This window comes from Haliotis cracherodii, unplaced genomic scaffold, assembly GCF_022045235.1.
Source record: "Haliotis cracherodii isolate W230 unplaced genomic scaffold, xgHalCrac1.p SCAF_18, whole genome shotgun sequence".
NCBI classification, from domain to species: Eukaryota; Metazoa; Mollusca; class Gastropoda; order Lepetellida; family Haliotidae; genus Haliotis; species Haliotis cracherodii.
Window position 1 is genome coordinate 16,468,011 of NW_027266273.1, and position 17,629 is coordinate 16,485,639.

Below are 17,629 nucleotides of genomic sequence, written 5' to 3' on the forward strand. Positions count from 1 at the left end.
TAAATGTGAAATCTAAAATACCTTTGCAGTTGTAGTTATTTGGAAATTACATATTCATAAAGTACAGTCATGCTATCATCTTTGCTAGATCTGACTGACTGAATGAATGTTAGCCAATATTTTGCAAGCAATAACAATTGAAAATGTGTAAAACATTGGTCGATAACAATAATATTTAGATGACAACCTTTTTTGTAATGGAAAGAAATGTATGCTTAAAGCAGAGTCCATTGTACGATCCCGACTATTTGACTAAACGTGTTAATGAATCACTATCAGATAGTGGCGTGCCCACGGGACACAACTCTGCACAGCGAATTGCGGCGCCTTAGACGAGTGGGCCACCTGGGCCACCCGTACCCCCTTATGTAATGGAAAGAATCCATTTTACGATCCCGACTATATGACTACGGTGTTAAGGAATCACTGTCAGATAGTGATGGGGAGAGGTGTTCGCAAAAATGTGAGCATATACTGCCCCAGCGGTAGGATAAAGTATGGAAAGGTAGAAAAAGCGACAGTCACCTTGACGTATTTGCTTTGTGTAGACATGATTTATTGAAGTTGCGTGGTGAAACAAGAAACAGAAACAGCCAGTGAAAATATACCCTCTGTGTTAGGATTCAGAAATCCTGTACGTGAATAGAGTGTCATATCGTTCAAAGAATAACTCTAGTGCATAATCATACAGCAAGAAATCATATTTGTTGAGCGTAGAAATGGCATCAAACTCTTCACGTGAAATATCGTAAGAAGACATGAATGTTTGCATATGCGGCGGAAGAACATATTTATCGATTACCTTTAACTGAAACGTTTCTTCGAACAACACTTGAGTCATGTACGAATACTGCGTTATTCCAAAGAATGCCTTTTGTTTAAGGGCATCTTTGGCACTGCTTAACATTTTATTATAACACTGCCTTTCGGACATTTTAGTGGTAGAAGGGCATTCGTCCAAGGACATATTTGCTAACAATTGTGTTTGTCTGTTGATGGCGGGGTTTTGTGGACAGCCAGTAAAAGTTTTGAAACTGACGTCTTTCCCTTTGGACATTGCACGGCATTCTCGGCTCCCATGGTCTAGTTTGTCCGAAGGAACCTGAGACCACTTTGCCCATCCATCCTTTTTTACTTCTTTCCACTCATGGTAGAAATGGTGCGCTGGTTATCGTAGAAGTGTCATGTAAAGATACCTGAAATATGTGTCATGTGTCAGAGAGATTACTGTAGGTGACGTATGTATGTAACTGAAGCAACATATATGCGTACAGAGATTCGTGAATCAGGGAAGTTATAAATCCGAGCATTGTCACTCGAAACGAGTCATAATGAATGAGGTTACAATTAAGTACAAAACAAGCTTTGACATGATTCGTAGCTAGGAGCATGAGCAACGATACTTTGAGGAAATATTGCATATTACAGTGAAGAATATGAAACTTTACTGTGACATCATTTTCGGGATCCGCTTATACATGCAACCAGCGTCTTTAGGCCTGGGTATTTTCCACACGGCTATGGATGCTTAACGCTGGAAAACAAAACTGATTCTCTGCTATATATATAACATGGGCAGTCTTTTTGTCCTTTACAGCTACGGCACTTGCCATATATAAGGCCATTCTAAAGCACAGTCGACAAATCTTCGGCACAGGTTAAAGGTATTTGTACGAAGACCAGAACGTCATGTCCCTTCTTGTCAATGTAAAATGTCTGCACTTTCTGTCCGTACACATTCTGTACATGAACACGGGTTGAGTCTATGAATGAATCTAAAATGTCGCCAGGATAGTTTGCACGTGTGTATATTTGTAGTGAAAAGAAGACCCTCAGTATCCATAGAAAACCAACGAAGGATATAAATCCAGTTATCAGTGACACTTTTCGTGCCATGAGAAAAGCCAGTAGGAAACAGCTGACAAATCTGAAAGAAAACAACATTTATTAGGTCCACTGGGATATGTTAATTAAATGCCTCTAAAACTAGTAAAACGCTGACATATGTTATCCATAGAATGACAACGACAGTTATAAATCCTATTATCAGTGGAGAAGTTAGTGGGGAAACACCTGACACATCTGTAAAAGAGGAACATTTATTAGGTCATTGACCTAAAGAAACACCTTATGTAACAAACGTAGCCACCTATCTTATGTATCAAGACTACATGTTAATATCGCTTTATATTTCACAGCAATGTGTGTTGCATCGTGTCATTTAAACCATATACTTACAATCTGATGATTGACATTGCATACAAATTATGCTTAACATTAGCATATGTTTCCTGATAGTTTTACACTATTATGTTACGATGGAAAGATCCATTATTTTGAGTTAATTGTATCCAAAGATATTCAGAGGATGAATAATTCATGGAAAAGGTAACCGTCTGTTTTGGAACCCTTCAAGATGTTCTTGGATAAATAAACTTGCTTAGTTGACTAGGGATACGTAGAACATTAGGCTTCGTGTAAAGGTTAGTCAAAGAAAAGTACAGTAGAACATGACTTATATACAGAATACTACACTCATTCTCGTTAGATACCATTTTTACCAAACGAGTGGACTTTGTATGGTATCTGACCGAGCTAACGAGAATGAGTGTGGTATTTTATTTATTAACCACGTTAACTATGTATGTAAGTGTAAATAACTTTTGTTCGTTGACAGACCAAACGGAAACCAGTTGCAAAATCTGGTTGCGCATGAATATTGATATATGCCCATATATGGGCATTGCTGACATTCCTATGCATACATATTAACAACATAACAGCACCGACGTTCAAGATCCTTTTGGAAGAATTTCTTCAACTTGTGAAAATTCACGCGCCATGTTGTTAGTACGCAGGACACACATAAGAACATTTGAAAAGTCACATAAGCGCCGCGCTTTGAATATCGGTCCAAAAGTTGTTCACTCGCACTGCGGGGGCACGGGTGGCCCAGCCCTCTAAGGTGCCGCGATTCGCTGTGCAAAGTTGCGTCCCTTGGGCACCCCAGAAACCTATGATTGTGGGTTCGAATCCCGGTTAGCCCCGATTATGTTTCAAGGTTTGTCAGCACCATACCCGAGCTCGTGGGTTCACCGAAGTGGTAAACGTCCGAGACCTGCATCACTTCGAGCTTTCCTCCCATATTAAGCTGACACGCCGTGATATAACTGGAATACTGTTATAAGCTGAGTTAAATTCAACTCACTCACTCACTCAAGTTGTCGGTGTTTTCAGATTCGTCCGCACTGGGCTAGTAGATAAAACGCAAGTCAGGCTGCAAACCTCCTCTGGTTCTTTAAGGTACAGCCTTCTAGAAACTGTCACCTCTCGAATCTTCTTGAAAGGTGTAGCATGTGCAGGCGTCAACAAAAACCAAGGGAATGTAACTCTAAATAACACTTCCGGCGTAGGAAGATCTATTTTACGAGAGCCTCAGTAACTTTGCTGCCTCTAACAATCCACACTACATACAATAATATTTAATGCCACGTGGCACTATATATAGTGGGGAGGCTGAGGTATATATTTACAAAAACGAGAATGTTGCGATAAATGCTTTTGGAACAGTTCCGGTTTTAATAGACTCGGGTGATAAATGTGATATCTATTGATCTTCTGGTTTGAACAGGAAGCTTGGAAGTGCGTACGGTAAAAGCTGAAAAGCATGTAGTACACATAGCGTTGTCCACAAAGCACACAAACAGGTCAAACGGTTATCATTTGACAGTCCTCACTATCATGTCAAAAGTTATCGTTGGTAAGCAATAGCTCTTATTCTGATATTTGACAAAATATACAGTCTTCATGTCTCCATAATAATTTAGCAAGTGAGTCTGGCCGTTCTGTCGTGATTTCAAATTTAAACCTTAAAAAATTCTGTTAGTGATTACTAGAGACCATGAAATGAATGTATGGTCTCTGATAACTCACAGTGTGGTCGTAGCTGAACATCGACTTAGTACAATTCCTACCGGCAATATGGGATGAATATTTCTGGTGTCCCCCGCCGTGATATTGCTGAAATATTGCTAAAAGCGGCGTAAAACCATACTCATTCACTATGGGATGAATAATTCATGGTTTTATTTGGGTGTTAATAAATACTTACATTTCTATGGAAATTGCGTGCGTGGCGGGTGCTATCGGTAGGGTGGGACACGCTTACCCTTTTTGCGAACACCTGGTGCCATGACTGATTTTCCAGTGGTCCATTCCCGGCTAGTTTGCCCATTACATCCGATGGAATCTGTTGAATCGGGTGGTTGTGAAACCGGTTGTTCTCTCCTGTTGGCGCTTTATGTTTAAGTCAAGTGTGGGTTCAAATCAATTCCATGTTAGGTGAGTTGTGTATTTGATGCTGGCTGTCCCCTTGGCAATTAGATAACCGTGACCATATTATATGTTGATTTTATATCATTGTAACATATTAAGACAGTTGAAGCATAAACAAGTCAAAGTCACATCACTTTTGATTCAATTTAATGTAACGCAGTCAAATAAATTCCTTATGTTTCTAGGTTTGTCAGCACCATACCCGTGCTCGTGGGTTTCACCGACGTGGTAAACGTCTGTCACCTGCATCACTTCGGGCCTTCCTCCCACATTAAGCTGACACGCAGTGATACAACTGGAATACTGTTAAAAGCGGCGTTAAACCCAACTCACCCACCCAACCATCAAATAAATTCCAATAATTATTTGTCCTCTGTACCGACTCAAAGTACGACTTAGACCAGATCGATTTATTGCTCATGTAATTTGTGACTAATATATCGAAATATTTGAGATAAATTACAGTTATTGTTCATTACATTACAAGATGGCATATCGAGAGTTGCTGTAATATGATCCAACATGATCAGTGTGAAATTTTAAAAAACCCTGCCTTTAGTTATTTGGAGATTATATATTATGTAAAGAACAGTCGAAAAAGATTTGTCATGCTATCACTTTTGCTACATTTGACTGTATGAATGTTAGCCAATAGTTTACAAGCAACAACGATTGAAAATGTTAAAAACAGTGGTCGATCAAAATAATGTACTCTTAAAAGAGGAAACACAAAGCAAGATTTGTGTGAGGTAGGAAAATACATTTATACGAGGAACCGTACAAGGTTTTGAGCCAAAATGTTGTGGAGAGAACACTTGGTGATTGTAGTCATTTAAGTTATCGGTACATAGGAAAATTCAAGGTGAAGGTCAGCTACCATCAAAAACGCGTATGCCCCACGTTGGAATTGATAGCGGCCTGACATATCCTGCTCATGGAAGAGACGAGTATGCGTATCACATCTTTGGGAATGGTAGCCCATTCGGCCTGCAACGCAAAAGCCAACTGCTGCAACATCTCGGGTTGTGGTTGCGGTTGGGGTAACCGCCTATCCAATTCATCTCACACGTGCTCTATCGGGTTCAAATCCGGGGATCTAGAGGGCCAGGGGAGAACATCAACGTTGTTGTGTAGACAGGCTCTTGTGATCCCTACTGTATGCGGTCGAGCATGGTCCTGCTGGAATACACTGTTGCCGTTGGCTGCAATTGAGAGGATGTGTGGTAGGAGAATTTCGTTGATGTATTGTTGAACCGTAGGAGTGCACTGGATATGGACCAAACCTGTCCCGCCCACATCATAACGCTACCCCCACCAAACCTGTCCACTTCCTGTACGCAGTTTCCGGCATAACGTTCTCCCCGACGTCTGTGGATCCCTGCTCTTCCATCCCCTCGACGGAGGAGAAATCTTGACTCGTCCCTGGACCTGACATCTCTCCATCGCAGTTGAGGCCATACCCTGTGTTGACGACACCAATGCAGTCGTTGTTGATTATGTTGTCGACTCAATACGACGCGTTGAACAGGACGTCTTGCTCGTACACCTGCTGCTCTTAAACGGTTTTATACAGTCTTGTCGGAGATTCTGCGCAGTCAAGGTATTTGGTATGCAGTTCAGGTGGCCGTGGTCGCCCTTTCACGTAGGTGGCGCAGTCGGGTGTAGCGATCTTACTCTTGGTCGTCCCAACCTTGACCAATCACGTGCTGACCAATGCTGTTTAAACCGATCCCATAGCCTTGTGAATGGTGCTGGCGCTACTTTGAAAACCCTGGTTACAGCTGATCGGGATTCCCCTGCCTGAAAGCGGCCTATAACGTTGTTTCTTTGCACATCTGTTAATCTTGGCATGTTGTTGAACTGTCACTGTTCGACTGACGCAGATGCCAGGCAATCAAAACCCTGCACTTTGGAACCGTTCCTAGTGTTGCTGCACGTGCAGTATGTGCAGCTCCATGGCCCTTTTGTTAATGCACTGGGTGCGTTTTTACGAATCGTACGTGTTTCCCGACTAATGGTTTGCATGTCCTTTTTGTGATTATTTTGATCCGGGAAATTTGTCACTGACACTGTAACATATTAAACCTTTTCATTTTGCACTGCTTGGTCCGCTAATTTTGCTTTTATCTCCAAAATATCCGTATTGCGTTTCGTTTTTTGAAGAGTACATACAGATGGCACTACCCTTTCTGTTATGGAAAGAAATATATGCCAAAAGCTGAGTCCATTGTACGATTCCGACCATATGACTACAGTTGTTAAGGAATCACTATCAGATAATGATTATGCCAGGCGTTACTGAAAATGTGAGCATATCCTGCCCCATCTGTGTTTAAAGCAAGGAGTGAGTGATTTGGGTTCAATGCCACTTTAAACAGTTTTCCAGTGAAATCGGGGTGTGTCAGCTTAATGTGGGAGTAAAGCCCAAAGTGATGCAGGTCTCAGACGTTTACCAACTCAGTGAAGTGCACGAGCTGACAAACCTAGAACCGGGATTCGAACCCACAACCATAGGTATCTGGCGTGCCCAAGGGGCGCAACTTTGCACAGCGAATCGCGGCGCCAAGACGACTGGGCCACCCCTTCCCCCGATAAAGCAAGGAAAGACAGAAAATAGCGACAGTCGCCTTGACGTATTTGTTGTACGTGGAAATGATTTATTGAAGTTGTGTTGTGAAGCAAGAAACAGAAAAAGACAGTGAAAATATACCCTCTTTGTTTAGGGTTTGTTGACATGGGTACAATGTGTGAAGCCCATTTCGGGTGTCCCCCGCCCTGATATTGCAAGTTAGTTTGCTCCGGTTATAACAAGCTACGCGTGGATCACTAAATAATTTTTTTGTGAATACCCGACCATAAAAAAGTTTAATATCATTATGTCTACAACTGATTGTAAATCAATTGAACGTCTAGCTATCTATATCTATCAAGCGATGTCACTTCGTAGTACATTATTGCCACAACAATTATAGCTGTGTCCATCACGTCCATTGTAATACAAATGTAACTATAGACCGATGGCCTACACTTACGAAAATAAACCGAATTGAATTGAATCATACTCACCAACTCACTCTTTGTTAGGATTCACTAATCCAGTACGTGACTAGAGTGTCATATCGTTCAAAGAATAACTCTAGTGCATAATCATACAGCAAGAAATCATATTTGTTGAGCGTAGAAATGGCATCAAACTCTTCACGTGAAATATCGTAAGAAGACATGAATGTTTGCATATGCGGTGGAAGAACATATTTACCAACTACTTTTAACTGAAACGTTTCTTCGAACAACACTTGAGACATGTACGAATACTCACTTATTCCAAAGAAAGCCATATGTTTAAGCGCATCTTTGGCGCTGCTCAACATTTTATCATAACACTGCCTTTCGGACATTTTAGTGGTAGAAAGGCATTCGTCTAAGGACATTTTTGCTAACATTTGTGTTTGTCTGTTGATGGCGGGGTTTTGTGGACAGCCAGCAAAAGTTTGGAAACTGACGTCTTTCCCCTTGGACATTGCACGGCATTCTCGGCTCGCATTGTGTAGTTTGTCCAAAGGAACCTGAGACCACTTTGGCCATCCATGCTTCTTGACTTCGTTCCACTCATGGTAGAAATGGTGTGCTGGGTATCGTAGAAGTGTCATGTAAAGATACCTGAACAAATTGAACAGTATTATGTTTTACATTTCTCTAGAAAGATGATAACGTGTGTATGTAATTGAAACAACATTAATTCTCTCTACGATTCATTAATTGGGGAGATTTCGATATGAACAAGGTCACAATTTAATAGAAATCAGCCATTTGACATTCTTAAGAGCTTGGGCATTAGCAACGATACTTCAGGAAAGTATGCTAAAATTAATTACTTAGACATAAAAAATGCATAAGAAAAGCTATTATTTCATATTTTACTTGCGTGCCTCATGTTCTTGAAACTTCTTCGACGAATGCCTAGGTTTCGAGAGGCGCCTATACACGCCTCCAACGCTCTCAGGCCTGGGTATTTGCCACAAGGCCATGGGTGCTTAATGCTGGAAAATAACACTGATTCTCTGCTATATATGTAGCATGGGCAGTCTGGTTCTCCATAACAGTCACGACACATGCCATATATAAGGCCGTTCTGTAGCACAGTCGACAAATCTTCGGCACCTGTGTAAGGTATTTGTACGAAGACCAGGCAGTCATGTCGAATCTTGTCAATGTAAAACCGGTGCACATCCTTTCCGTACACATTCTGTACATCAACAGTGGTAGGGTCTATTAATGAATCTAAAATGTCATCTGCATAGTGTGTACGTGTGACTATTTGTATTGAACGGAAGACCCATAATATCCATAGAAAACCAACGACGGATATAAATCCGATAATCAGTGACACCTTTCGTGCCATGCGAGAAGCCATTAGGAAACACCTAAACATCTGAAAAAAGAACAACATTTATTTGGAGCAGTTGACGAAACAAACACGCTGTGTAATCAAATCAATATTGCATGTTACGATATCTTCATATTTCACAACAATTTGTGTTGCAATTTGTTATTTAAATCTAATGCTTACACTTTCACTCTGATGATTGACTTTGCATACAAATTCTGCTCAACATTATACAAAATAATAACTCTCGTTTCTACCAGACGCCATATTGTTTTCTAGCAGAAGAGTCTATATTCATCACATCACGGGTCAATACTAATCTGGTGACGAGTCTTATTCGAGGTCAGTGTCAGTCAAGTGATGTGGGGGTCAACATTGAAATTTATTGTGGTACGAATGTGTCCAGCTTGTTTCCAGGGGTTATTTTTTAACCAATGTGTAAAAATGGACAAAATATATTTTTTACAGGTTCTAGAAAATCTAAATTTGATTTAATGGTTTCCAAATACAGCATTGCGTAGGCTTCTCCGTAATACTGTAATTAAAAGGCATTTGTGGAGATATCTGAAAATGTCTTCAGTTACAAACTGTCACATAAACATCTTCAATATTTCACAACAATTTGCTTTGCAACGTGTCATTCAATGACTCTCGAAGGCGTGACTGATAATGTTATATTAATTATCGATTTCGCATACAAATCGTGCTTAAAATAAGTAAATGTCTCATGCTTGATTCCAATGGTTTCTTTATAAACAAACAGAACTGCACATTCCAAGCCGTGTGCTGATATTGTCAAACGAATCGTGCTTAACATAAGCCAATGTTTAATGCTTGATTCCAGTGGTTCCTTTACAAGCAAACTGGCCTGTGTGCTTAAATGGTAAGAATATGTTCATTGTAAATGCTCTAGGATATCTAAACTTTAACACTTAAATATATACGACTATTGATACAACAGTAATTATGGGCTAGGGTATTATATTTAGATAATATACTCCCCTTTATGTAGTATTCTGTAAATAACTAATTTCTTGGGATTATCTAGCTCAGGTCAAGAACCGTTTTATTGTTGGAAGTCAAACCGTCTGTAAGTCAAGAGCCTGTATACTCTGGAAGTCAACTATTTTCTATTTAGTCCAAGAGTCTTAGTCTAGGCATAGGTCGACCGTACCCATGTCTCTCCATCTAGCCAAGTCTAGGTTATTCACTCATTGGTTAGTGAGTGAGTGAGTGAGTGAGTTCAAAACATTATTTCAGCCATATAGCGACGAGACCAAGTTAATTCATTCACAAAAGGGAAATTTATGCAAGTAATATTTAAAAACAGTTTAAAAAAACATATTTGAGCATAACAACATCATGTATACACTAATAAAAAAAAGGGCTATATGCCACCACTAACCAAAGGTAGGCCACCTCGCTAGGGATCATTGGGACTTCCAGTACCTCTGCTTCCTGCATGATACCCAGCAGGATTTACGTTATCACGTTTGCTACTGGTGGTTGTGCACAGTGCTAGTCAATATTAAAAAATACTCGGCAAAGAGTTGGCTTAAAAACACTGGTTCATGATAGTTACATCGATTATGATAGGATTACGTGTCACACAGGGGTGTTCACTCATTAGAATGTACAGCGGTAATTAACTCGCAGCTGTTTGATCACCTGTCTACGTGTCTTCCTGATTGTCTTGTCAGGGGTTCGATTTAGCCAGCTTATGTAATAGCTGGTATAGCTGGTAGTTAACGACCATGCATATTCGTTCATTATTTATTTAAATTTATTAACACTCTAGTCGCAGGAGCTCAGCTCCGTGACATTTAAAACAAAAACATCCAGTCATCTTGATTCATTACAAGGCTTTGAACGTTTGACACGATTGGACGATTCTACATGCAGCACCTAAGCCATATGACCCGTTTGTTTGGTACCCATGGTGTCATTATATAAGATTATGAACTATTCCTCGAAGTAGGCAAAATATCTGCACTGGCTATATTCTATTGCAAAACGCGAGAATCTGATACTGAAACTGACTTCATGGCCTAAATGCAAAAGTTCTGTGTCAAAACATACTGCAGCGGCCATATTCATGGCAAGCCAATACCTTCGATAGGTTTACTTCAGTCGCTTGCCCCTTTGAGTGAAACCCAAGAGCAATGGCAAAACGTTAAAAGTCCTGTAACCATATGTGATAAATTAGGAAGCTATTGATATATTACGTTAGAGATACTTACAGTCTTTGCAGAGCGATGTTTTAAGAACCTTCAATTTGAAATGAAGCAGGTGACATGCACCTTTCAATAGTTATTGCACGTAAACGTTTGCCTAATTGTTCTTACCATGGTTCGGAGAAATAGAGGGATAATTTTGGGAAGAGTTTGAACTTTGAAATAAAGATCAAACGAATCCAAAAAACGAGCTTTGAATACATGAACTCGGGTTATCAGTAAGTAAGGGCTGAATGGCTATGTGACAACATATGGAGAAGGAAGGCAGCATGTGACACTACAGTGCTTGGTGTATTGAGCATCCTTTGTTATTCACGTCATTACCACTGGGACAAACTATCGATTATATTATGTGTAGGCTGAATGAATATATGTATACAAGGTTGCAGTTATATATACACCTGTGCAAAAGTACCATAATTTTATGAAGTGTTATATTTTCAGTGACTGTTTATCGTACACCTGTATGTATGAAATATTGCTTAAGTGACCATGAAGCATGCGATGTTCATTTGCACCCACATCTCAGGAGACCCGTGAAGATTCCGGGGTAGAATAGGTCTTCAGCAACCCATGCTTGCCGTAAAAGGTGACTATGCTTGTCGTAAAAGGCGACTAACGGGATCGAGTGGTCAGGCTCGCTGACTTGGTTGATGCATGTCATCGATCCCAATTCCTCGGATCGATGCTCGTGATATTAATCACTGGATTGTCTGGTCCAGACTCGATTATTTACAGACCGCCGTCATATAGCTGGAATATTGCTGAGTACGGCGTTAAACAACAAACCAACCAACCAACCAACATCACAGGACAAAGTTAACTGACCAGGATTTCACATTTTATGGACTTTTTAGAGAAATGTTACATTTGTTAACCCAATTGACGACCCATATTATGTATATCACAATGCGTTATGTTTTGGGTCATATTTGCTGTCATCGATAAACATGTTGCGGACATTTCTGACAAACGCGCTCAGTGTATTTGTCAATAGTTGGTGTAAGCACCGCATGATCTAAGAGAGTGAGTTTATTTATTTTACGTCGCTTTTATCAATATTCCAGCAAGAAGAGGCATTGCCATGATAAAGGAGAATTCCAGCAGTCATCATTCCTCGCCGCTTTTCTTTGACACTTTCAGGCGATGAAGCAAATTAGCATAGTAGGCACCAGTATTGGTCTTTTGTCTTTCTAAGTAATAAGATAAGGATCACACCCTTTGCATCCCAGAATACAGTGGCCACAACTTTTTTTAATGAATTTGAAGACTTGTATTTCTTTGGCACCATTCCACTTCTCCGGCACCATTCTATGGATTGACGTTTCGACTCGGAATCATAGTGGTTGATCCATGTTTGATTACCCGTTACTAATCCTCAATTAGCTCCTAATTGTCTCTGGCAATGTTAGTTCTTTTTTCTTTAAGATCAGAATTTAAATAATATGGCACCCAACGAGCAGATGTCTTATTCACCTGTTAATGTTCATGAATAATAGTTTCAATGGATTCATGGCTCAGACCTGTGTCTTCCTCAAGTTCAGCAATGGTAATATGTCTATCTGACTGTATAAGTGTTTCTATCTCCTTGATTGAATCTTCATTGATGTAAGTTGAGGGGCGTCCATCAAGGCTTGTTCTCCCAGCCTCAAACAGCTGACAACGTTCAACAGTGGAATAGCTAGGGCACTTATCCCCACACACTTGTGATATGTGGTCATGAATTTCTTGGGGAGTACTTTTCTCTCAAGTCAAAAACTTGATGACTGATCGGTATTCGCTCTTTTCCATTTCTGTGTCCATTTGTACCCCTTTCACGTTTAACTGGCTGTCATTAATATACACACGGCCCCAACAGACCAAATACACAAGAACTGCTCAAACAATTTACTGCATTGACTAGTTCACTTTGTTATGGCCCATAGTTGAGAGTTAGTCAGGCGTAGAACTTTTTGACCAGCCCTCGAACCACGTGACGAAACAATAAATTTCAATGGAGACCCCAAAATCACGCGCCTGACACTGACCTTGAATATAGACACGTCACATGATGAGTATTTACATGTTGCGGGATGAATATTAACTCGTCTGCTAGAAAACAAGATGGCATCTGGTAGTAACAAGTGTAATTATTCTGTGAAATCATGAGCAGAATTTGTATGCAAAGTTAATCATCAGAGTGAGATTGTAAGCATACCGTTTAAATGACACGTTGCAACACAAATTGTTGTGAAATATGAAGATATCGTAACATGCAATATTAATAAATAGAATAGTTGGCAAATTAATGTAACATAACGTGTTTGTTTCGTCAACTGACCTAATAAATGTTGTACGCTTACAGATTTGTGATGTTTTCCTACTGGCTTCTCTCATAGCACGAAAGGTGTCACTGATAATCGGATTTATAGTCGTCGTTGGTTTTGTATGGATACTATGGGTCTTCCTTTCACTACAAATATTCACACGTACAAACTATGAAGATGACATTTTAGATTCATTAATAGACCCAACCCGTGTTGATGTACAGAATGTGTATGGAAAGGATGTACAGACATTTTACATTGACCAGAGGGACCATGACGTTCTGGTCTTCGCACAAATACCCTACACAGGTGCAGATTTGTCGACTGTGCTATATTATCGATAAATCTTTATCGTGACTAGCATGGAGAACGAGACTGCCCATGTAATATATATAGCAGGGAATCAGTGTTGCTTTCCAACATTAAGCATCCATAGCCATGCGACAATTATCCAGGTCTGAGAGCGTTGGAGGCGTGTACAGGCGTCTCCCGAAACCTAGGCATCCATCCAATTCAAGAACATAGGCACGCAATAATAAATATGAAATTAAAGGGTTTTTTTTAATGTATTTATTTATGTCTAAGTACATTGATTAACTGTGATCAGCATTACTTTCTCCAAGAATCGTTGCTTATGCCTAAGCTCTAAAGAATGTCAGATACATGTAGTTGATTTGTATTAAGTTGTAATCTCGTTCATTAGGACGGGCTCGTTCCAACCGAAAACGTCTTCAATTCGCAAATCATAGTTCGCATAAATGTTGTTTCAACTACATACATAAGTCACCATCTTTCTAAAGCAATGTAAAACATGATACTATTCTGTTTCAGGTATCTGGTTCTTTACATGACACTTCTACGATACCCAGCACACCATTTCTACCCTGAATCGGACGAAGTAAAAAAGCATGGATGGTCAAAGTGGTCTCAGGTTCCTTCGGACAATATGAGCCGAGAATGCCGTGCAATTTCTAAGGGGAAAGATGTCAGTCGCTGGCTGTCCACAGAACCTCGCCATCAACAGACAAACACAAATGTCAGCAAATATGTATTTGGACGAATGCCTTACTACCACTAAAATGTCTGAAAGGCAATTTTGTGATAACATGTTGAGCAGTGTTCGTACATGACTCAAGTGTTGTTAAAAGAAACGTTTCAGTTAAATGTAGTCGGTAAATATGTTCATCAACCGCATATGCAAACATTCATGTCTTCTTACGATATTTCACGAAAGAATTTGAGGCCATTTCTACGCTCAACAAATATGATTTCTTGCTGTATGATTATGCAGTAGAGTTGTTCTTTGAACGATCTGACACTCTAGTCACGTACAGGATTTCTGAATCCTAACATAGACGGTATTTTTCACTGTCTGTTTCTGTTTCTTGCTTTGCCACACAACTTCAGTAAATCATGTCTTCGTAGAACAAATACGTGAAGGCGACTGTCGCTTTTTCTGTTTTTCCTTGCCTTATCCACCGGTGGGGCACGATATGCTCACCTTTTCGCGAACACCTGGCATCATCACTGTCTGATAGTGGTACCTATACAAAAGCATTTCCAGCGATGTATATTTCAACCAAACATAATACGATTTTAATGATAAATTAAATAGTAACACAACTCGAGTCAACATACAAGATTAGAAGACCGATAACTCGATTCAGTTTGTACACTGTCTGATGAAAGCTTAATCTCCTACCTAATCGAATAATATTGCAAAATGACAAAGTATGGAAGTGTGGAATGACTTACAATGAAACTTTAAAAAACAACAACTATCACATGAAATCACATGTTACTAGGGATACCTATAAAAACTTCTTTGACCTAATCATAAGATGATAGATATTTGATAACCTAATAGAGGATACTATTAAAATTATCCTGCATTGTATGTTCATATCTTGATGAGAAACATATAAAACAATAGATGAAAAGAGATCTACTTCAGTCGGTAATCAAACCAGGATGAAACGAATGTATTAATTATGTTAGTGGAATGTGAATGAGAAAATCAAAAATGTAATAATCAGTAGATCTCAAACCCTGTACAATATGTGATGTGACATTCATGACATCACATTGAAAGCCAAATAAAGGTTGGTTCTTCCGGGTGGGACAATAATTAATTATTTGTGTTTGTACTGTTTGCCAACAGAGACCCTGTTAATGGATTAGTCAGGTGTGTTAATATAGCGATCTGGGTATGTAGAAAGATTGTATTAGACTTCAGCTCAGAGTGATTTGATAATATATTTAATCTGCCTTCTGACATACTTCTGTATGTTATTTCTTTAGCACTGATCCAAAAGAAAGCAACTACCAATCTATTCACCAACGTTACTAAATAGTATTAAACAAATATTTTGTGACATGAAAAGGCAAAGTTGGCACGTTCCAGGATACGAGTGAGTGATGCAAGAATTCAGACTTCACCACTACCGCTAGGTGTGTATGGTGTAAATAATGAAGTTCATGTAGATGAATATATGATTTGCTAATAGTTATGACAAAACGAAAATATCTAAATTATTCTTTTCATATTTTTTGCTACTTTTTTTGTGTAAAATATAAATATATTTACAATCATAACAGAAGGATATAATTACATTGTTCATAAATCATCTAGTTTTTAAATACCATATCATAAGTACATGACGAAAGTTGAGAAGTATTGAAAGAAACTACCTTCTTGTAAAATGATTTCACCCATTACATGATTGAGATATCCTTGCTTAGAATATCTGCATCGTTTGGTTCAAACCCAACATTTCACCGAAAAGAAATGGCCTAAAATACAGTCTTGGAGAATTAGTTTTTCCCCACCAATTGTTAAATCATTAATACAATATCAAAGTTGGTCAATCATTTTTCAATAAGGAAGTGGAAATAACCATTTAACATATTCAAAATATTTTGATATTTTGATATCATTACTCACAGGTGGAAGTTGCTTGTAACTGAGAATTGTATTCTACGTGGTTGTTATGATTTATTTATATGATTTATTTATATGATTTATTTATATGATGAGGCAGAAACAAACAGTGTATACAAATGTGCTTCTCAATTGAACGTCTATTTGGCGGTTGCCGACCTCTCGTAAAATGGAAGAGCCGTATATCGTGTAAACTTCAGATTTAAAAATATAATATATTGACAACTTGGTTCACAAATTGGTTTGGTGAAATATGGAAAAACAACAACTTAATGTTAGTTATTTGCCTGTAATTAAATAAAGAAATATTGATCTTGAATTTTTTCTCATAAGAAGTCAATAAACATTATGGATACTTTTAATGGACAAAATTTCTTTTTGCAAAAAGCAATTCCTCACATTTATAGACAATATTCATCATTCTTAATTTAGACTTTCTTCACATAATTTGACCATTTAAACCGGAAGATATCACAATGCTATCATGAATAATATAAACACGTTTATCTTGTAAAACAGCATTGTAACCTTGATAAATATCTTTTGAGAGTATCTAATCTAAGACACGAATTTTCCAGAAATTACAGGAAACAGTTCCAATTGGTGGTGAGTCCGTAACGTCTTTTGGATGATTTCCGAACATATGCATACTAAGTATTGGCAACCTCCACGTCAGAAACTACTACAACAACATCCTCGAACATGTTGTTATAACCACTTTTGATAACCATCCTCCGGCATCTCAAACAGGTCCAGTTGAATTTCTGAAGTACGAAACTAAATACTTCGCCTGCGCTTGGCTCCGATTTAAGCCCAATTCAAATTCAAATGAACAATTTTGGGCACAAAAATCTAACAAAACGCGTGCGATGTCGTTAAAACTGATGCTGTGTCAATGACAATATATTTGCACATGTTCTCGGCGTTAGTAGGTGAAAATTCAGGAATTCGTGACAAACAATACTATTTGACCTATAAGACCATCTCAACTTGGCAGAGGTTAAATTGATTCTGATTTAGTTTATATGTTTTCAGTAGTTAAATAGTACACTAACCATATGGCTACAACAGTTAGCCATAAGTTGCGTTATATTATCGAAGAACAATGACATCAAACCGTAAATCCATGTGCATGTAAATATAATGCCTGAATCCTATTTCATCTGACCATGAGACAACATTAAGCTCCTGTAGATTCAGGAGCAGCGCATATCCCAAGTATTAAATCCCCTTTTTGTCGCAGCCTACTAAAAGGAGGACCGGGTGGTCTCATTGTGTGACCTAGCTGCTTGTATCGTACCTTGTACCTCGACGGTGTAGAGCATTGCTGATGCAGTCATCAGCTTGTTTTCATCTCACAGACTCGATTATTTAAAAGCGTCATGATATCGCTCTGATATTGCTATAAAGAAATAAAATTAGTTTC

The 17,629-nt window shown here is 38.9% G+C and overlaps 1 protein-coding gene and 2 pseudogenes across 1 annotated transcript; 1 reads left to right on the forward strand and 2 right to left on the reverse strand.

Annotated features, from left to right (window-relative positions):
• Positions 1 to 616: 616 nt before the first annotated feature.
• Positions 617 to 1,944, reverse strand: LOC139465613 (heparan-sulfate 6-O-sulfotransferase 1-like; annotated as a pseudogene).
• A 5,471-nt stretch (positions 1,945 to 7,415) lies between these two features.
• LOC139466066 (heparan-sulfate 6-O-sulfotransferase 2-like) lies at positions 7,416 to 8,749 on the reverse strand. Its single transcript, XM_071248079.1, has 3 exons — positions 8,665 to 8,749; positions 8,265 to 8,616; positions 7,416 to 7,995 (listed from the first exon to the last, which is right to left on the reverse strand). The coding sequence occupies exons 1-3, from the start codon at positions 8,747 to 8,749 to the stop codon at positions 7,416 to 7,418; spliced, it is 1,017 nt and encodes a 338-aa protein (XP_071104180.1).
• Positions 8,750 to 12,460: 3,711 nt separating this feature from the next.
• LOC139466067 (heparan-sulfate 6-O-sulfotransferase 2-like) lies at positions 12,461 to 14,612 on the forward strand (annotated as a pseudogene).
• Positions 14,613 to 17,629: the final 3,017 nt, after the last annotated feature.

Bases quoted from the DNA above. Each gene is read 5' to 3' on its own strand.
- LOC139466066 (XM_071248079.1), bottom strand. From the start codon at position 8,749: ATGGCTTCTCGCATGGCACGAAAGGTGTCACTGATTATCGGATTTATA. The intron at 8,617-8,664 runs GTTCAATACAAA...ATGACATTTTAG, and splicing joins ATGGATATTATGGGTCTTCC to ATTCATTAATAGACCCTACC. The intron at 7,996-8,264 runs GCACGCAAGTAA...CAATTTGTTCAG, and splicing joins AGAAGTTTCAAGAACATGAG to GTATCTTTACATGACACTTC.